Source organism: Lygodium microphyllum, chromosome 4 (assembly GCF_053477565.2).
Source record: "Lygodium microphyllum isolate KBCC chromosome 4, Lygodium_microphyllum_v1.1.10, whole genome shotgun sequence".
Lineage (NCBI taxonomy): Eukaryota > Viridiplantae > Streptophyta > Polypodiopsida > Schizaeales > Lygodiaceae > Lygodium > Lygodium microphyllum.
The window spans coordinates 70,536,973-70,559,166 of NC_141138.1; the positions used below are offsets into that span (position 1 = coordinate 70,536,973).

The 22,194-nt window shown below is 39.4% G+C and overlaps 1 protein-coding gene across 1 annotated transcript; it reads right to left on the reverse strand.

The window, feature by feature from the left end:
* Positions 1 to 886: 886 nt before the first annotated feature.
* Positions 887 to 13,846, reverse strand: LOC148037158 (pyruvate dehydrogenase E1 component subunit beta-like). Its single transcript, XM_087676088.1, has 5 exons — positions 13,691 to 13,846; positions 13,475 to 13,592; positions 13,184 to 13,296; positions 2,709 to 2,752; positions 887 to 2,380 (listed from the first exon to the last, which is right to left on the reverse strand). Exons 2-5 carry the CDS (start codon positions 13,584 to 13,586, stop codon positions 1,408 to 1,410), a joined length of 1,242 nt encoding a protein of 413 aa, XP_087532214.1. The 5' UTR covers positions 13,587 to 13,592; positions 13,691 to 13,846; the 3' UTR covers positions 887 to 1,407.
* Between the last annotated feature and the right edge of the window lie 8,348 nt (positions 13,847 to 22,194).

Consider the following 22,194-nt stretch of genomic DNA (forward strand, 5'->3'; position numbering starts at 1 on the left):
GAAATTGGAAGACTACCCATACATGCTACTAGAAAACGCCTACAAATTCGGGTTTTCCCGAAACCAAGTCCTTCAAATGCATGGAGCCTCTAGCAACTACGCACCTAAAACCGAAACAAGGCCATACAACCGAGCATCCAAAAATCAATGGTGAGGGGCCATCACTTGCAATGGAAAGAAGTAGAAGCCATTGAAGATGCAACGCCATTGAAGATGTTGCATCTCAAGAGAGTAACATCAAGGGGGCCACCCAACATTTGCCACAAGTAAACACTTTGCATCTAAAAGGGATTGCATTAAGCCAACCCATCATCATTGTAGATTTTCACAAGCTCTGCCCTCACATAGACCCAGCAAGAAATTACCCTTATCTATCACATCACCCATGCACGATTCTCTCTCTGTCTCTCTCATCCATCTCTGTACATGCTGTGTTTCTGCCATGAACCTCTCCAAGTCTCTATCCATATACAGCTCTATAGGTTTGTCAAGGGTTGGCACAGAGGTATTAACTGCAACTTGGGAGTGCAAACTCTATGTATACATAGGGGGCGCAACCTTCTGGCTTCCAGTTGAAGGTTTTTCCCAACATATCAATTTATTTGCAGCACTGGAGTGTGCATAGACATATAGACAGTCATTTTCCACACATCAATTATTTGCAGCACTGTAGTGTACATAGACATGCAGACATAGTCAAAAGAATATAAAGTTTCTTCCCAAAACAAATAAACCTCTAATCATGTAACCATGGAATTTTATTTATGTAGATTGAAATTCATTCTTCCGAGTATGACTGATCAATCGTTCCTACCAAGTTCAAGACATCAATGCAGCAAAGCACTTGATTAAACTGAATGGCAAGACTTAAAATGCTACTAAAGTGTCCCAAATCAATGCTGAGAGAATAAAATGTGTATGAGCACAACCAATCAGCAGCAGGTAATCCAGTTGTTAGGTTCCAAACAAGCTTGTGAAACCAAATCTGAGAAAATCTAGGATCCTCCTGGAGGTTCCAGCAAGTCAAATGCTAGACTTAAACAAACCACTCTTAAAGTTGGTCTTATTCACCTCCCAAAAAGAAACTTAGTGGATGACCGTCAGGACTCAGGTGTTACACCAGGAATACAATGGCAAGCACAGAAGTGCTGCACGCCCTCTCCCACTAAACTGATCTACAAAGGACTATTGCAGTCCAACGTAAGCCTGCCTCTAATGCGCCTATCAACGTACAATCATTAAACAGAATCCTTACAATATTTTAATTTTTGAATATTGCAATCATGGCTATGTTTCTAACTGACCAAAATGAGACGTTAATACTCTACTACATGCCATGAAGCCTACTGTCAGTACCATAAACATCACCAGATAAAGCACTGGCTGTGTCCTCAGTACAGTTTGTCCTCACTTGCAAATCTGCTCAACAGCAGTCACAATTTGATGAGGCTGTACAACAGTCAATTCTTCCAAAGGTCCTGCATATGGTGTTGGCACATCCTGAGAAGACAAGCACATAATAGGTGCATCCAAGTAGTCCCAAAAGTTGTCTATGATGGAAGCTCTTAGGCTGGCACCAATTCCTCCGGTCCTCATGCATTCTTCAACTATCAAAACCTTATGTGTCTTCTTGATTGAGTTTCCAATTGTGTAAAGATCAAAAGGTTTTAGAGAGATTATGTCTATGATTTCTGGATCAAATCCTTTGTTGATTAAAGTCTTGGCTGCTTGTAAAACATGATGGCGCATTCGAGAGTAAGTAAGAATGGTCACATCATTTCCTGGACGAACCAGCTCTGCTTGCTCTAAGCAGCATATATACTCCTCATCAGGAATCCTCTCCTTCAAGTTGTAAAGCAGCACATGTTCATAAAGGATCACTGGATTTTCACTCCGAATTGCAGCTTTCATCAGTCCTTTGGCATTGTATGGGGTGGAGCAAGCAACCATCTGTAGCCCTGGGACAGACTGGAAGTACGACTCTAGTCGCTGTGAATGCTCTGCACCAAGTTGTCGTCCCACTCCACCAGGACCTCGAATCACTATTGGAATGGTAAATTGACCACCAGACGTGTAATGTAACATACCACAGTTATTAGAGATTTGGTTGTATGCTAGCAAGAGGAAACCCATGTTCATACCCTCAACAACAGGTCTTAGACCTGTCATAGCAGCCCCAACAGCCATTCCAGTGAAAGAGTTCTCAGCTATCGGGGTGTCCAATACCCTAAGATCACCAAACTTTTCTGCAAATCCTTTCGTCACTTTATAAGAACCTCCATAGTGCCCAACATCCTCTCCTATGACCAAAACCCTTGGATCCCTTTCCATTTCCTCTTCCAAACCCTCACGGAGGGCCTCAAACATAAGGAGTTCATGACTAATCAAACAAAGAAACAAAAGAATAACAGTCAGCTTGTGAATGTGTGCACCCAAAATGTACACAGGTACACAGGTACAAGGAAAGAAAGAACAAAGAAAGTTACATTAACATCATCTAAGACGCCTCCAAAAGATGCGTAGGACAAAACAATGTATCGCATGATTTTAGTTACAGTCCACTTCAGGGTGCCATTGGCACACAAGAAAACCAACTGCTAAAGCTATAAGCACTACTGCATGAATCAATGACCCTAAATAAAGCACACACACACACACACACACACAAAAAGAGAGAATGATAAATTAATGTCTAGGCTCAAACATACCCTGTTTTGCCAGTAGCAGGGCTTGCGGCCGTAGCACCTTTTGTCTGCATCAAAGTAAAACTGTATTTAGTACCAGACATGAAAAAGCAACACAATAGTCTAAACTTTAGAGCAATAAATGCACATGCACAACAGCAGCAGACAAACCATGTCCAGTAAGAACCAAGGCTTAAATGAATCAATGTATTAGGCCCACGCTTGGATCAGCCTGCAAAAACCTAACATATCAAAAACCCAAAGCTTAAAACTGACCACATGCCTCAAGATTCCCAGGGCTAGGGTCCAAGAGTGAAGGCCTAATTAAATTCCTCAGTTTTGATTCACCACAGGCTAAACTTCGCAAAGCTGGCAGCCCATCTTCCAGCCTTTAAACTTCGCAAAGCTGGCAGCCCTAACTTCCAGCCTTACTGATGCCTAAAGCAACACTAACCCTAGGTATTTGCCCCGTTCTCTATGTCTTTGGCAAAGTACTCCGCAGCAAAGCTAAGTAACTGACTGCTAAACTATAAACTCATTCCCCAAGTAGCCTCTTCCTTGGGACAATGCTTTCACTCTAGTAAACATGAATAAACATGTAGTCTTCTGATCAAGAACCAACTCAGATTCATGTAAAGTATACCAATGTTATCCTGAGGATTTGGAATTTCTTTCACTAGAAGATCTCATTGTCATTTTGAAGTGGGGACTTTTAAATGACTAAAGTCCAAAGAGGGTGAATCTTAATCCCCAAGAGAATTCCAATTGTTACTCTACAACCAGTTACCATGCTAACAATGTATTTGATGGTATTCTCCAATGCATCCACATGCCTTACTGTATCTTTTGGAGGTTGCGCTCTGATTAGTAGCCAGCTTCTTCACAATAATTCTACTGCAAATTGCAACTTGACTCCTTTAAACCTTGATGCCTTTATATTGTGTTCAATCATGAGCATGCACTTAAAAACTGATCAGACTGTCTCGGGATCATGTACTAAAAGAGTATTCTCGTGTGTGTGTGTGTGTGTGTGTGTGTGTGTGTGTGTGTGTGTGTGTGTGCGCACGCGCGCGCGCCTAATCATCACTACTGTTTGCTATGACTTGTATTGTTGGACTTTTTACTCACCATTTTCTCAAGCAAATGCATAAAGCTTAAGGAAAGCCTCTTAAAAATGATAAAACCAAATCATGGTCATTGGTTGTGCATTATGGACCTCTTAGAAATTATATAGATCTTAGAAGGAAATTCTTAATCATTGCATTGTGCCTCTGTTTGTCTTGACACTTGAGCAACGCGCTTTGTCTCTTCAAAACATTAGGCACACTCACACATAATACTTTATGAAGGGTTTCATGTGAATGCCAGCTAAGTAGGGTCAACATACTCAATATGTCTAAGTATCAAGTACTCAATGCATCCTAACAGTGAGGTCTCATACTTAAATTGCTTTTGATTATTCAAGTCATCACATACTAATTTTATCCTCTAATAATACAAAGGATGCTAACGTACAATTTGTCTCCGAAGCAAGAGCCAGTTTATCATTGTGATCATGGACTTTTCATGGGCTACATATTTTGAACTAGGTCCCAAATCTCAAAGGCTATGTAAAATCTACACACCAATGCCCTCTAAGAGAACTAGAGATTGGTCTGTCTACATTGACAAGATGGTGTCAACCTCCTAAAAATGTAAGGGTTTCAACACAAGCTCAAGGGAATCTTGGGAGTTTCTAGAAATTGGTGTCATGATGCATATCCATATAGGAACTCATGGGCACATGAATTTTTAACTTTATTATTGGCTTAAAATCCAGTTTTTGATACTCAGCATGCAACCCTGTAGGGAGCCATGCAAGGCTGTGTGAATCCATTCTGGGCATATCTAAGTGTGAAGAGATCATATTTGGAAGAGTACACAGCAGCTGGTGCATCTTGGCAGGAGGGCCGACCTGTTTTGTGGGTCAATTATGGGCTGTTATGTGCAGATGACAGCTCCCAGGCAATAAATGCCGCTGACAATGGCACTCTAGGCAGAAATTGATGCAGGCAACTGCTGCATATGGCATTTTCAAGGCAGAAAATGAGATTCTCTCTCCTACTGCTTCTTTCCTCTCCATCTCAGATGCATGTTCAATCTGGGGATGAAAACTGAAGACTTGAGCCTTGATTTGAACCTAAAGAGTTGTTGATTGAGAAGCTGATCTCAGTCTATAACCAGCAAGTATTAGGGTTTGCATGGCTACATTGAGATGCACACGTGCATGGCTCCAATGATTGGTGAAGGTTGTTGATGTAAATCTGGGAGAGCAGCATCAATGAGATCTACAAAACAGGGCTTGTAGTGGACTCAATTTTCACTCCCTGAGTGCTCAAAACCAAGGAGAAAATTGAGAATATATGTTGCTGATTCTTTGGGGTGGCAGCAAGTGGTTCCAGATTTTGTGGAGATTATGCTTGACTTGTTGAAGATTGGAAAACTTTGGTCGGAAAAACTCAGACATCCCTTGTGGTGGAGATTATGCTTGACTTGTTGAAGATTGGAAAACTTTGGTCGGAAAAACTCAGACATCCCTTGTGATTTCTACTAAAGGAACTCAGATGTATTTTGTAAGCACTTAATTACAGCAATCAGCAAATAAACATAAATTGAAATGCACAATTTACCTTAATAATCTTGGACATTGGACACCCTATTGACCCCAAAACTGGTGCCCTCTTCAGTATTTCTTTAACTTTGATTGCTAATGGAATGAGTACAAGTTGAGATTCCACAATCTCCTTTGCTATTCCAAAAGCCCCTTGCTGTAATAAGAATTAACAAGCAATTTGAGCCATTTACCCCTTGAGACTTGCACAATTGGAACCACAAACTGGCCAAATGCTGCCCAATTTACAATGAATGGGCTAGCATCCGAATTCCTTGACAATTACACAAATTTCACTTGCTGAATTCAGTGTACAAAGCATTCTCTGGATCCCAAGGTGACTGTCAAACCCTAATTTTTGAATAAATTAAGGGTTTACAACTGATATCCTCCTACTATCCACCAAATATAGCTAAGATCTACTCTGAATAGCTGAGAAATGCTCAAATCTTTTGAGAAATTACTAGAAAAGGTAAGAGAAAGCAACAATGAGAGAGAAATCTGATTTTCTTTGTGAGAAAATCCTAAAACCTGCCTTCTCCAGCCTGCATTTAATGCAATTATCTACTGCCACACACCTCCAAAAAGCTGTCACCTGATCAACAATACTGTTACTAGCCCTTGGAAGGTGTCTCCTTGCTGTGCCCTACTTGCTAAGGTCCCCAAATGGCTGTCTTCTGAAGCAAATTGTTGTTCTATGATCAAAAAATGGACCAACAGCTCTCTCTCTCTCTCTCCTAGGCTATAGACTAACTAAATGGCTAAAACTCAACCCCGAAAACATTCTCTTAGTTTGCATGGGCATTTTTGCCAAGTGGCAACCTTCTAAACCCATTTTTCAACATTATCCAACTTGATTTTCAGAAGTAAATCATCTTAAAAATTAATTTCAACCCTTTTGACCCTGCCCAAAATTAAATGTGAGCATCCATAATTAAATTGGTTGGGCCATTTGCAACCTAGAGAGGTCTCCGACCTTTGTTGACCCTTAGACTAGTATCACCGCTAACACTTATTGGCCAAACAACTGTGCTAGGGTCAAAACTAACACCATATGATCCCCAAAGCCCAATTGGCATAACTTATCACCACTAACACTTATTGGCCAAATAACTGTGCTAGGGTCAAAACTAACACTAACTAACCCCCAAAGCCCAGTTGGTATAACTTATCACAACTTTTACCTTTGGCACCAACTGATATTTCGAGTTCCTAGGTCCCACACTATGAAATAATTGACTTGTACCTCACATGTGAAAGTCACATTAGCACATTTGATTAACTTTTAATCAAATGCTAAGCAAAGCAATAAAATTTCACATCCTCGTGACATATTCCTTGAGTTCATGGCATTGTCCACCAATCTCTCGAGAAGCCTCTCTCTTTCGTACAACAACATTTATAAGTGAAGATTAAATAAATAAGGCAAGGGGTGCCAATTTTGGGACCAATTAGTATTGGCTATCTCATTTGATTGGTAATATGCTGAATTCGTTCAATTATTAATTTTTTCTTATTGTGGTTTACTTGTGAATCACAAGAATTACCACCCTCTTCATCAAGATCGTCCATTTCACACACTATGTATTATGTGGTGCCTCTTGATTCCTAGTATATGACTCAAAATGGATGAACTTTAATCATAAGTTGGGTTCCTTATCTATATCTCTTATGTGCTTCTTATCCACACACAAAAGGGAAGGGTGACACCATAAGTTAACCCTTTCTAGAAGACACGAGTAGTGGTTTTACTTGGTACAAAGGTGTCTCTTAGGCCCATCCATAAAAAAAACATGTGATTGCAACTTGATAGCAAGTTAATAAAATTATTGGTTTTCCTTGGTACAAAGGTGTCGCCCCTATCCATAAAAGAAACGTGATTGCAACTTGATAGCAAGTTGATAAAATTATTCATCAATCAATCAATATATCCATGCAATGGACACATGCTTACATTTATAAACTTTTGAACTCATTATATAGTCTATACAAGAGCACAAGCACACATTGCTCCTATGTCTTAAAGAAGCACTTCTATCCCAAGTCTACTGTTCTCTGAGTTCAAAACCCCTTGCTCTATGAATCTTTTGATATCTCCACACATATCTCATGCAAGGATCCTATAGAGAACACCTCTCCAACCCAAACCTTTACAAAGTACATAGTACACTAATGGTCACCTTGCATATCAAGCCAAAGCCTTTATATCAAATATGAAATACAATTTAAGTAGCATCATTATTAAGTGAAGATCATTAAGTAAAGACTTTCCACATTGCACACGAGTTGTCCTAACACATTAAGTGGCACTTACTACTCTTTCATACCACTAAATACCATGGTTATTGCTTGTGGTCTCCAAAGCAAGGATAGTTTGGTCCCAAAGCAATCAACATTGGGGTAAGTGTGACTTGCTGTCCAAGGCAAGGGTTAACATAGACACAAGGTAGTTATGACCAAGCAATAGACTGAGGGTGGTTAATGCATATAGCCAAAGCATTTGTGCCTAGCTTAGGGACAAAGCCAAAACAAATTGTTAGAGCAGTTTGTGTTCACAAGGGTGGCTAAAATTCACCAACAGCCCAAATTGGGTGGACATGAGGGGGCACTTTGACCAAGCCAATGGACTATTGACTTCGAGATCTATACCCAAGCCTTTGATTTTGGATGGCCCTTAGCAAGATAGACATGCCATAAGCAAGAGACTTGTTCTCATGAAGAAGAGATTACCATATTTGAGAAAACAAGGCATTGAGCCTGATCATGGACCAAAAAGCAGGTGGTGATTATGTTCCCAAAAAAAAAGGTGTTTGGAATTAACTAGTCTTGTGTACACTCAAAACTCTATCATCAAGAACAAAGCTGGAGATATTCTATCTAGTTATCTTCTATCTAAATATCTTACTTTTTAAACCCAAAATGATTCCTCCTCTCACATTGCATGAATATCTCATTGGTGTGGGAAACCAACTAGGCATAGCAAGAATTAATGGAGTTATGCTCCCACATTCTATTTTTACCATTTATTAGTTAATTCCTTCTCCTACGGCATTAAGAGGAAGTATCAAGACAGTATATTGACAGTCCAAGAGGGTGGCTTATTTTGATTTATGCAAATGTGTGTAGATCACTGGTCTTAGTTTCCTCAAAATTGACAAGGTTAAAAGAAAATGATAAATACAATCAATTAACACTTGGACTAAGTCTAAACATCTGAAAAGGTACACATATTTCGCAACCTAACTTGTTAGGAACCATTATCCTTGCATACACCTATATTATTGCTGTAATACACAAGAATAGAGGCTCATTTTGACCTCTCGATTATCTTACCTTTCTCTGAGTCGTGCATTTATAAGATTATTGCCTTCCTATCTATATCAAAGCCAGCTCAGCGGGCTGAAGATAGATTTGGAGTCAAAAGAATTCCAATTTTCCATGTTCCCTACTTTGGAACACAACTTTATGTTTTTCCCACTTTGGCAATAGCACCACCACTGCCTCCACCACCTTTTCATGGCCACCATCCGCAAGGACGCCCTCTCCAGGACTAGTGTCATCCCCTGTGCAGACGCCCTCATTGAGCGACACTTGACACTTAACTGGGCAGGCCGGCTAGCAAGGGTTATCCACGTCGTGGTGCACTCGCTAACCTTCGATATCAACCGCACCCTCCTGGCTACTCTCGCCCACCTCCATCACATAAACTCCAATAGTGCCGTCATCCGCCTCTTCCACACCCTCAATGCAAGCCTCATCAACCTCCCACTCTACCTCCCCTTCACTGCCTACTACCAAGCTCACGTCACACGCACCCGTTTGCACCAACTCCTTAGCCAGATGATGTGTCAACGACAAGCACAGAGTGCTAATGATGGCAACCATTTGCGCCCCAACTTTGTCCCCTCTCTCCTCGCTTTCAAGGAAAAGAATGGAAGAGCCTTCACAACCAAGGAAATCGTCGACATTCTATTGTCCCTCCTATTTGCAAGCCAAGACACCATCATCTCAACCATCGTCTTAAAAGATTTTTTATACCATGGAAACTTCATACAAAGAGCTTGTGTTGCAAGTGGAGCCAACACACACAAAGGCAATGGCATCAAGCATGGATGCAACAACGCACGCCAAGACCTTACACTTCTACAAAGCCAAATCCTTTACAATTGGTGGTGCCAAACTTCAAGGGGAGGTTTGTGGCACAGCCAACACATATCTTGACATTGGCCAAGGCCTCCCAATAGCAAGAGGATGAGCACAACTCAAGTCAGCTCTTCCCCTGCCAAGCATACATAAGCATCAATGGCAAACAAGAGCACTCTCCTACCCCTTCACATGTTTCAAGCTCTTTTCATCCTTTCTCCACCTTGAGGAGCAGCTCAAGCCATCTTGAACATCCTTGCTCCAATCACCCTAGGGCCTTACCTTGCAAGAGGAGGTGTTAGCAAGAAGACCATGTGTGTACCTTGGAGGTGGAATTCTTTAGCCAAAAAGAGAAGGCAAGAATAAGATATCCCTTACCATGGGCAGCTGGGCTTGTGGCAGTATTCAAGATGTCTGTTGCACATTCCTGGATTCAGGTGGGTGCAGCACAGCTAAAGGCACCTGCAGTTCTAGTGAATATAATACAGTTCCTGGATTTAAGATGTCTGTTACACATTCCTGGATTCAGGTGGGTGCAGCGCAGCCAAAGCCAACGGTGTGGCAACTGCCATTAAGATACAGCAAGATGAACTAAACCACATTAGTTACTGATGTGGCAATCTGATCAGTGATATGATGAAGTGAATGGTCGGACCAGCAGGTTGGCCAGTTGGTGACATGGTAGACAATGAGGTAGCAGTCAATGCAAGCAAGTTGGACTGTTGTTTCTACATATGCCTATTTAAGGCAGGTCATTTCACCCTCATCAACATCATCACAAGATCATCATCTTTCCAGCAACATGGGTCATTCTAGTTGACCACTGAGCATGAGATCAGCAATTGTCAACAGCAGTTGACAGCACGCATGTGATCCAAACAGCAAGCACAAGGATTAAGGAGCAAACAGAGTGTTTATGTTGATTGTGGTTGTTTGTGAGGTTGTACACAGGTGGATCTCTTCTAGATAGGGCAGCAAGGCATGTTCTAATAATTCAGAACACAAAAGAGTGCAGGATTGGGCTTGGGACTGGTGGAGTGCAACATGGATTCATTTTGGAAGTCATTACCCTTACCCTTGCAATCCCCTATGCTACTCTTGTATTCTCTTTTCTTTGTGCATTTATGAGACTGTATTAGAATCAGGATTCCCTGAAGCTGGTGCTTGAAGAGCACAACCAATCAGGCCATTTTCCAAAGGTAGTACCCAGAAACAACAAGAGAACCCTTGTAAGATTAGAAGATCATTTCCACATTTGCGTTCTTTTCTCTGTGCATTTATGAGACTGTATTAGAATATCAGGATTCCCTGAAACAGGTGCCTGAAGAGCACAACCAATCAGGCCATTTTCCAAAGGTAGTACCCAGAAACAAGATGATAGCATGAAAGCTCAATGCACTTGATTAAGCTACTAGATACAATGGTAGTACAAGAATCTTTACAGAATTTCAAATCAAACTAGATTTTCAAATTCCCTAAAGCTGGTGCTTGAAGAGCAGAACTAATCCAACCATTTCTAAAGGTAGTAACCAACATGATAGCATGGACCTAAATGCACTAGGTCAAGCTACCACACCACAAGTAGCACTTTCGGATGTTCTTCCATTACTTTCAAGACAATACTCTTGTTTTCGTTGCTTTCAAGTGACATTGATGTTCTTCCATTACTTTCAAGTCAATACTCTTGTTTTTGTTACTTTCAAGTGACATTTTCATATTCTTTTCCTTTCAGCCTTTCTTCCGATTGCACCTCTGCTGCGCTCTTCCTTTGATTAGAACCCTTCCATTACTTTCAAGTCATACTCTTGTTTCCCTTACTTTCAAGGGTCGTTTACGTCTTCTTTTACTTTCGAGTGACATTTACGCATTCTTTTACTTTCAACCTTCTTTCAATTGCACCTCTCCTGTCCCCTTCCTTTGATTAGATTAGAACTCTTTCCTAGCCACCCTTGTAGACTGCGTACCACCCCTTAACATCCTCATTGCAATCTTCTCAGCTTAACCCCCTCACCTTAACCTCCTCAACTTTAGGCACCAAGGAGGCACCAGCCACTACCACCCAATCAGCTGCCCGGGTGCTAGCCTCATTAGATGCTTGGTTAGGCAAGCCAAACTCATAATACTTTAGCAGGTGGGAATAGCACATCACATGCAGGCACATGCATTAATGGACCCTTCAGGCAATGCAAATTGAATTTGGCAGTACAGATACTCTTGCTATGTTGCATACAGCAAGCATGCATAAAGCTGCGCCCAGGCAACTCCAACAGACTGCAACCTAATTCATAACACTGCTCAACCTATTGAACTTCCAAAACAGGCCTCAAATAATCCCTCAACAAATGAAAAAATGTACTGCTACCATGTTAGGACATAGTTCTTCATTGATCTGCAACTTCAACCTACTTCATACAGTTTCTCCTTTCAACCGTTTAGCTACAAGTCCTGTTCATGCTATCCATCTTACACAAGGGACACTGCCTGCGAATATCATGACCAGTAAATCAGCTTCTCAATGAGGGATTCTGGACAGCTAGTTTTCAGTATGAGCATGTCTTGTATTGCAATGTCTGTTTTGATCATTTTGTGGGCCTTCCACTTTGGGGATAGGATAAGTTACAGCATGCAGGCACATGCATTTGTGGGCCCTTCAGGGACTTCAAAATAGATTCAGCAGCACTATGTTGCATACACCACATATGCATAAAGTATGTGCCCAAGCAACCTCAACTGACCAGCAGTTTGTCAAAATATACTAATGTACATCCTATTAAACTCCCTACAGGCCCCAAACAATCCCTCAATGCCTGATAATGTACAGCTAGCATGTTAGAACAGTACTTCATTGGCCTGCAACTCTAGCCTGCTTCATATAGTTCCTCCTTTCAACTATTTAGCCATAAGTCTTGTTTATGCGATCCACCTTACAAATGAGGGACATACCCCGGGAAGTATCACAACCAGTAAATTAGGTTCTCAATGAAGGATTGTAGACATCTAATGTGAGCATTTCTTCCATTGTAATGTCTGTTTTAATTGTTTGCAGACCTTCCACTTCAGACAGCCCATCTACAACAGCCTTGAACAGCATTAGAAACGCCATATCATAGACCTTGAGGGCAATCAAGACTGCAGGTGCACAGTCTGTCAAAGTTTTGAACCAGGAAGGTGAGCTGACATGCAAGTTTATGAAGTCACGAACATGTGAAGTTACCAGTTGCTATGATAGCTTCTTTTAGCTATGTAAGTAGACTGCAGACTCAAGTGTTTCATCTCAAGTATTGAACATCCAGATAACATTTTAGGAACACACTCTGCATATCAAATTAGAAGCATGAATTCCCCAGTCATGTCACATTAGATCCAACACATTTTAGGACCAACCATCAACATGAGACAACTAGCATGAACCCCAAGCATGTCATTAATTGCATTCTGTAGGTGCTTAGCCTGAATTTTTTACCACAGAGCTAAGACAACCAGCAATGGAAGGCGACCAAATTTCATTTTGATTACGACCATTGCTCCACTTTTGCTTCACACGCATATGAGGGTGTACATTCACTACTTATCTTTACGATACAAATGCCTTGTAGTGAATATGATGATATGACAGTAAAGCACGGCATTACGCCCATGTAAGTCTTTTTACATGCATGCATTATGGATAACAAAAAAATCATAATTTGACATCGGATTAACTTACAGCAACTGCATTGGTGATGAGACTAGATCCTCGCTCTTTGTGGGAAGAGGAAGCTGCTGCAGCAGCATGGTCCTCCTGACCCGCTTTGATCACTAAGAATTGCTTCCTCGCATCTGAGTGATTTTTTGAAGTTTAGCGAATGAAATGCGTGACAGTTTTTAGATGGAGGCCCACCAAAACAAGAGCAACTAGATGAGCTACAATTTTGGTGCCATGCATTTTGGTATGATGAAAGGAAAGCAGGATGAACAGAAAAGAACTAGAATCGAAATGTCAGAAGCGTGGACGTACCAAAGAGTTTCACATGGCAACCGGGCAGCGCACGGCCGAGGTGGTGCGGCGAGGCAAAGGAAGGAAGGTTGGTCCCTGAAGCGCTCTGCATCATGCGGCAAGAAGTAGCCATCTTGATCTGCATGTTCCATCAATGAATCTAAGCTCAGGGAAAGACCCTTCCACAGAATATCTAATTTACACAAGCGATCGTCTGTAAGGCGAATGTGAGGCTACCTGGCAACGGAGGAGGCGAGAAAACAAAGCTCCCGCTCGCAGCCTTCTGTTTGTAGCCTTGCCTCCGTCTGAGAGTATACGAGAGACAGAGAGAAGGGGGGGGGGATAGGTAGAAATAGAGAGAGACCAATTTATATGCGATCCGAATGGAGTGTGTGGATGCAACCGGACAAGAATGATAAAAGCCAGGTCCTCAAATTCTCCACCCTATCAGAACACTCCACGTGTACGACAAGAGACGTACATTGCTTTCTTCGTCCACATGCACTCTTTCACCATACCATCCCAATTGACAGACAATGACTCCCCATGCACTAGAGGTTCGTCACACACAGGAGGTAAAGGAACCAATTGGAAGGCAGATCACTTGATGGTGCGCGCTCGCATTTAGGGTTGTGCCACACATAAGTCTATTATTGACTTTCAAAGTAAAGGTGACTATAACCGCAGTAAGTAAGAAGGAAAAAGGGCATGTCACACAATGCAAACCCAACTTACTTGATATTGAAAAGGTCTGGTAGGTCTACACATGACCTATTCTTACATAGTTAGCTCACACATGACTGGCTTATGACGTATTACGATAGGACAATGATGATCATGGACTCTCTGGGATATGGAATTCTCCCCACCCATGTAATGTCTGTAAAGAGATGTCATGTCCTATAGACAACTTGGTCAATCGAAATTCTCATGTTTTTCTTTGTGAAACAACTTTTATTTACATATCGTTTGTTCGCCTTTTCGATGTGTAATGGGGGGCATATCCATGCATTACAGGGTAGGTCATTCTCATCGCCTAATGTATATGTAGAGGGTGGGCATGGACTTGGCAATCTTTAACCAACGAGTGTAGCTCATGATTGTAAGGAGTAACTCCCATGAGGGTTTCCCACAAGAAATTGTTTCCAAGGGTATTCCCGCTTTTGAATTCCTAAATGAGTTCACGTGGGGGGGTCAATCCCTTTTAGGAACACTTTTCCTTATTGCAATGAAGGTTTCAGCTAAGTATGGACTCACTTGTCAAAAATTGTTACCAAGGCTAGGAAACCCCCAAGTGGGATGGACCTCTAATTTGCTAAACTAAAATAATTCCCCATGTGAATTACCTTGTCAAGAGTGAAAAGGTTCTTTTTAGGAACTTTGGTATCCTAATCACAAAGCAATAGGTTGCTCCAACATATTGTGATGAGATGGTGATTTCCTTTATCAATTAGAAAATTCAATAAGAATATATGTTCTTATGCTCTAGCGACTCCACTCTTGAAATAGAGAGCCATTAAAAAGGCAATGCAAGCCTTTTTATATGGTTAAGTAGGGGTTTCTCTAATTGAATAAGCAAATCTTTGCCACAAGATTGAGCACCTTATCAACTCCACTCTTAATATGGAGAACCCTAAAAAGTTGTATCATATAAGATCCTTGATTGGAACTCTAGCATATGAATAACACATTGTCAAGAAAATTTTGTAAGTGTCACTTGGCATGATTTTTTCAAGTTTCATGTGGAGTTCAACAATAACCTTAACTTCATATTTATTAAACTTCAAAAAGTAATTGTCCAAATACTTTGACCTTTTTTTACATGAAAAGGAACCCATCGATAGAGAACATATCAATTTGCTTAGTGCACTAAAGAATGTCAACAATGTAGTTTAACAATATTTTGAATGCTAATAGACTTTTGTACCCATGATATGCACCTACTAAGTACTTGTATGGTTGTAGCTTTACCAAAGTAGGTCGTGGTTGATGGACAGAGTTCTTTCATGCAGAATGCATGTGCACACCAAACATAGACAATTGATCAATGTGTACGGAATCATGAAGAAATCAAGTAAATGCATTATAAATGGTAGGTTATGGACAATGAAAAACCTATGAAGCATGTGCACTTGAACATATGCTTTTGAGACACCATAAACTTTCATAACAAGTGTCTTTGCTTGAAAATAAAGGAACCATGTGGAATGTCTTGACAAAAAACTTTCCATACACTTCAATGTTCAAAATTTTCAAGAAAAGGCACACAAACCTTTCAATTTGTAGCAAAGACCTTATAGAGAATTCCATCATTTAGTCTAGTCAATAATCAAAGTATCAATGTCAATATTGTGAGCTTGCATAGGTTCCTATATATATGCAAGTGATTAATCTTTCTATTGATAGTTATAATATATTTGTATGTTGAACATATATATGCAATGCTAGATACAAAGGGATGGATGGGAGTAAACAAATGGAGGTGTAGTTAGAGTGGTTTAGAGGGGTAGAGAGATATACATGGGGTAGAGAGAGATATGTGGGATAGGGGGATGCAGGTGGGGGTAGAGGAGGTGGGTTGCAATTCATGGAGATAGTTGGTTATGAAGATTAATTTGATACCGTGGCCTCTTCATTCAAATATTGATTACTTAGCTAGTTTCTTAAGATTAATAGATATTAGCCTTGCTCAATTAATAACAAGTAACATTACTTATTTTGGTGAAGGGAAATAGTGGGTATCATCGCTCTAGGTAACATCAAGGCATCATCCTATGTAAAAGAGTACTAGCCAACATCGATCAACATCGCTAACTATGCTTTGTGCAATTGACATCATTGTAAAGCTCTTGAGGCTATGCCTCGCTCGCTTCACATTTTTGTGCAAAAAGAGAAGCAATTGTGCCTTTCCTTAGCTCACAAAATTTTTAAAAAACAATGCACTTCGTGTGCAACTAATGGTGTAATCTTTTTACTATCTGAAGATATGGTAGAAATAATTTGGTATCACTTTATTGGCCTCTAATCATCAAGCTTTTTGGGTAGCTATCCACATTAGTCCCTTCACTGGCACCTTGAACAAAGATGTGCTCATTACAAATTTCTTCAAATCCTTCCTTCTAAATTTAATAAACTTTCATCCACTACTACTTGTTAGAAGATTCTTTATGGTCTCTTGTTTGGTCCACCAACTATATCCTGCCATCTCTGTAGAGATGCAAGCTCTTACCTTCTAGGATCTTGAAGGTCTTGGCTAACATCATTGTTCTCAATGTTAATGTCAAGAAGGTGGAAGACTAGTGTGCATGGTGTCCCTAATGATTGGACATGGCTCTCTCTTTCCCTTCCCTTTTCCTTTCACATCCTTTCAACTCTATTTCTCTCACATGATTTCTTAAGGTCATCATGCAAATTACATATACTTACCATGTGCACTTTTCCAATGTATGTGCTTATTCATATGTGTGCTTTGGTAAGGCTCTACTAGGCGCTCCATGCCTAGTCCCCTCCTTGCACTTCGTGTCAAGGCTGGTGCTGCATACCAACTTACATTCAGTGCTTCATGCCGAACTTTTTTGGACATATTTTATTATCTCTTCAAATTTTTATATTCTCTCTCTATTTTTATATCCTTTCCCATTATCTCTTTGCAAATGTGCTCTCTCTCTCTCTCTCTCTCTCTCTCTCTCTCTCTCTCTCTCTCCCCCCAATATTTTATACCCTCTCTCTTTCCACACACATCTTAATTTCACACACACACACACACACACATGTATCAATTAATAATATATTATATTATCAATACGTTAACATAGATAGTATAATGCATATATACATATTAATATACATGCATTTTTTATAAACCTTAAGTTATATGTATATGATCATTAACATTATCGATTTTCATTGATTTATTTATACAGTAACTCAAATACATCATTATTATAGTTAATATTACACACTCACTCACTCACGTGCACGTGCGTACGTGTGTGTGCACACAGACACACACACAAAGCATCCAATCTCACAATTGTGGCTCAAATGAGCCGAGAAGTCGTAATACAAATGAACCTACATGCGTCTGCTTTCAAAAATGTATTCGAAATGAGCCGAGAGGCCTCAATTCAAATAAGCATGGTGTCCTTGACCTTCTTATACACGCTCTCTAGGCTCTCTCTCAGTCTTTGTTCTTCGACTGATCCGCTTATGGGACATTCCTGTTTTCGTCACACTCGCTAAGGGGGGGTGGGGTTCGCATTCATTGCAAGGGACCATGTGGTGACCTAGACAAACAAGACGAGAGGTGCACACCATGTGGCACCCCCCAACCCTTTGTTATATAATAGTTAAAAGATTTATTTTTAAAAAAACTTTTTCCTTGTGCACTTTGGTAATGATCTATTCATAAATCTCTCTAAAAAAGCTTTATCCTTCTTGTGCACTCTTTTTCTAAAATGCCACTATATACTCTCTTTTAAGCACCGCATTTAATTTTCCACTTTCCTTGGATTACATTCCCTTCATAATTCAAAGTTTAAGGCATATATTAGAAGCATTACATGTATCATTAGCTTTCTCCCTCTATGGAAGTGTTCTTAATTCTTAGCAAGAGAATCCACCCTTTTGTATATGTAGATATAAGGGATTTTGAAAAGGGAGCAACTTGAGACTTGGGACATGTGCTAGTAGGGTTAGGGGATTGAGGTAGGAGAAGTTCAAGTCCATACTATTGGCACAAGGTGCTATTATTTATGGATTTTAACGTATGCTTTCAACCCCAAGAAGAAGAAGAGGTCAATATTGTGTAGAATAAGTGGATTTTTCTTTCATATGTAGCTATGAACTTCTTGCAATGGTGGTCGTGGTTCTGTGGATGCTTGCACATTTGCCACACCTCTGCTCATGCTCTTACATTGGTCACACCTCTACTTATGCTCTTACATTGGCCACAACTTGTCTACCCACTTTTCTTGGTAAGTGATTTGTGACATAAAAAACAACTTCCCTCCCTTAACTCAATGGGAACCCTTTGGAGAAAACCACCAAATTGATAGATTCAAGGCCAAAGCACTAGCAATGTCACTAATGATACTTATTGTGGACATAGGTGATGTCATTCATAGTAATCAAAAGAGTGCACAATACAGATGATATCCTAGATCTCACAAGAGGGACATTAGGATGCTATAATGCTATAAGGCTTCAAGGTGGATAATGTCCTAGGTCTACAAGATTAGGCTCTCTCTCTCTCCCCCCTCTTTGTCTTCTCTCTCTCTATCTCTCTCCCTCTCTCCCTTTGTCCCTCTTTTTTTCATGAAGAAGCTTAAATTAAATGAATTATTTACATCATGCCTTTTGGCCCTTGAAAATCCCAACTGTTACAAGTCAAGCCAAAAGGCTACCAAAACATAGCACACAAATCTCATGTAGATGGCATAATAGAAATAAAGTGAACAATATCCAGCCAAGGAGTAGCCATGTTAGGGATGACCATGTCCACTAAAACCACAAGCTACATGCCCAGGGATACCCAAGGCCAAATCAAAAATAAAGAATTTGTGAGTGTGCCAAATGTGCCAAAGAGGTATCCATCTAGAAAATGGAATCAGCATGGATTATCTAATTACAAAGTGGACAAAGATCCTCTCTCTCTCTCTCTCTCTCATATTAATAAAGATTTTGGGGAGGGTTTCTTTTAGGGGGAGGGGGAGGGGGAGAAGGGGACTTTAGGATTTAGCAGTATAGGGGGGGTAAGATGTTTGCAAGGAACATGGGGGAGGGGAGTTAGGTTTTGCCTAGTGGGAGAGGGTTGTTGTTGTTGTTGTTGTTGTTGTTGTTGTTGTTGTTGTTGTTGTTGTTGTTGTTGTTGTTGTTGTGCGTGCGTGCGTGCGTGTGTGTGTGTGTGTGTGTGTGTGGAAAATAGACTTTACTTGTCCATTTATCGGTTTCTTATAGGTTATAAGGTTAAGAATGTAAAAAGAATTAACTCATAACATGGGATCATGCAATAGATATTAAAGAAAATACTATAATAATAAGATGATTTTAGATTTATTCATTGTCAATTTGCCATGTAATCGTGACTTGTTACACATAAGCGTTGCATGTGACACTAGTCATATTGTACTTGGTAGACAGATGATAGAGAACTAATATATTTGATGTTACGATGAGTAGATTACTAAGCAAAATTAGGCAAGTTAATATTTTTTAAGAATTATTGAGTTTGAATAATCTTTATGTGAAGCTATATAGTAATCATAATATATAATAATATGTACTCACATGATATTATGCACTATTAAAATTATTAGTTTATTTGTGAAATACAAGTTTAAGCTTTTTTAGTGGTTATTTTAAATAAATTATTAGTTTTTGATATTCAATTATTTGATTTAATATATTTACTAAAATATTAAAATAATATTTTAAATATATATTTTTATTAAAATAATCTTTCTTTATAAAATACTTTGCTAGTTTTTATGGTTTAAGCTTTTCTAGCTTTCTTTGCAAAAGTAGCAAGAACATGTGCAAAACATGAGAATAAGATAACTTAGTTTTGTTGTTTCTCTCTCATCCATTGGTACATTCCAAATATGATGATGATGTCAAAACATCATGGTTTAGCATACGGAATTTTCTGTATCAATTGCAGCAAGCTACAAGAAACCTCCTATTTCATAACACTTTGTAATTTGATTGACATTTGTATTTTATTTACAGTTAGACATATGATATGAATGTAAATAGCTATGTAATCAACATTCCATAATACAAGATGGCAAACCATGGCTTTTGTCATGGGGAAGGTCAGGCTCTATTGTGTATTTTTCTTTTCTATTTGTGAATTTGTTAACTTGTTTAGTTCTTAATAGTGTTGAGATATACTTTTATTAAAACAGGATTTCTTTATGGAATGCTTTGCTATTTTCTTAGAATAATAGGTTTAAGATATGCTTTTATTAAAATAAGCTTTCTTTATGGAATGCTTTGTTATTTTTTAAATATGGTTCAAGCTTTTCTAGCTTTCTTTGTAAAAGTAGCAGGATTGTTTGTAAAATAGGAGACCAAGGTAAAAACTTGGTTTTGTTGTTTCTCCCTCATCTGCATAGTCATAATTCTAAGCTTTTGGAGTTCTTTTGGGGATTTTGTCATATTCCAGATGTGATGATAATTTCAAAATGTCAAGATTTTGCACATAGAATTTTCTACATTAACTGCAACAAGCTATATGAATTGTCTTATTTCATAACACTTTGTAGTTTGATTGATATTTATATTTTTTTTGTAGTTACACATATGATATGAATGTAGATGGCTATGTAATCAACATTTTTTTTGTACTCTTTGTGAATTTGTTACCTTATACAAATTTTTTATGTTTCATAATGTCGTTTGTGTCTGATATTTGCAATGCTTGACTTGCCACATTGTCCGCTCCACAACAGTGTGTACATAACCATTCCAAAAATATAAGATTTCATACTATACCTAATACGTAATGCATGTGACAACAAATATGGTAGAGTGCATGAACATCTTTTTAAACAATGTTTAGCAGGATGGGTAACCCCATTGGCATTATGCAATTCAATGCGAGAGAAAATCTAATTGATTTTAATTTATATAAAATTGAGCATGATGGATAAGTATATTGGCACCCTCACTTTTACACATGTATTAGAATCTTGCCTTCAAGCAACTTGATATATTACTGATCATATGAGCAAGAGAAATAGGTTTAAATCAACCTCTCAAGTAAGTTGATCTCTTTAATCCCAATCAAGAATAAATTTTATGCAAGTTTACTGAGGTGCCAAAGATTGTGAAAGGTTACAAGTCTTACCCTACTTGGAGAAGGAATATCTTGGATGACAACATGGAAGCATGGGTAGCCTTCTATAACTCACTACCATTCAAACAAGGGAATCCCACTTCCATGCCTTATCCTAGGCAACATGGAGTTGACTACAACTCTGTAAGGCATAATAAGACCAAAACACAATCTCAAGCTTTGAGAGAAGGAATTGATCCCTTTCTTCGAACGATTCATAGAGAATTTCTCTTCCTGCCTAGACCGCGTTTTCATTACAATGTGCAATTATTTAAGATTTCTTCTCCTACCACTCAACCAGAAGAAGATAGCGGAAGAGGAGCGTCTCCACTCATTATTCTTCAATGTGAATGTAGAAATAGATAGGTATTCCATGGTGAGATTACTGCTTTATGCTACACTACTACTAGCATACTATTTTGAGCTACTAGAAGAAATTAACACCAGGCAATTTACCAGTTGTTATAGCCACCCTTTTCTCCCAATGACACCCTTGGTAACAAGTTTGCACTGAAGATCTATATGATGAGCAAAGCATGCCTAGAAAGATTATTGTGGCCACTATCTCAACCACCACACAAAAATCAAAGAGAGCCCCAATGAAGCCCTCCTCATTTACTTGTACACCTTGCTTTCCAAAATAGAAGAGGAAGAAAATAAAATAAAATAAAAATACTGAGGGTCACACATAGTCACAGCACGTAGGGGACCGTACCCCTAGCCCTTCCCCACTTCACTTAACTCAGGGCACCTCAAGGACAGGACATTTTGTTATAAGATTCGAGATACACTCTTGACTTTCTTATATACTTAAAATATATATGGCGAATATTATGTTGGCACATAGAGAAAAGAAATATGTAGAGAGAGAGAGAGAGAGAGAGAGAGAGAGAGAGAGAGA

Excerpts from the sequence above, each read along its gene's own strand:
- LOC148037158 (XM_087676088.1), bottom strand. The coding sequence starts at position 13,586 with ATGGCTACTTCTTGCCGCATGATGCAGAGCGCTTCAGGGACCAACCTT. Across the intron at positions 2,753-13,183 it reads TCATCACCAATGCAGTTGCT|ACAAAAGGTGCTACGGCCGC; the intron begins GTAAGTTAATCC and ends ACTTTGATGCAG. Across the intron at positions 2,381-2,708 it reads CCTGCTACTGGCAAAACAGG|TCATGAACTCCTTATGTTTG; the intron begins GTATGTTTGAGC and ends TTGTTTGATTAG.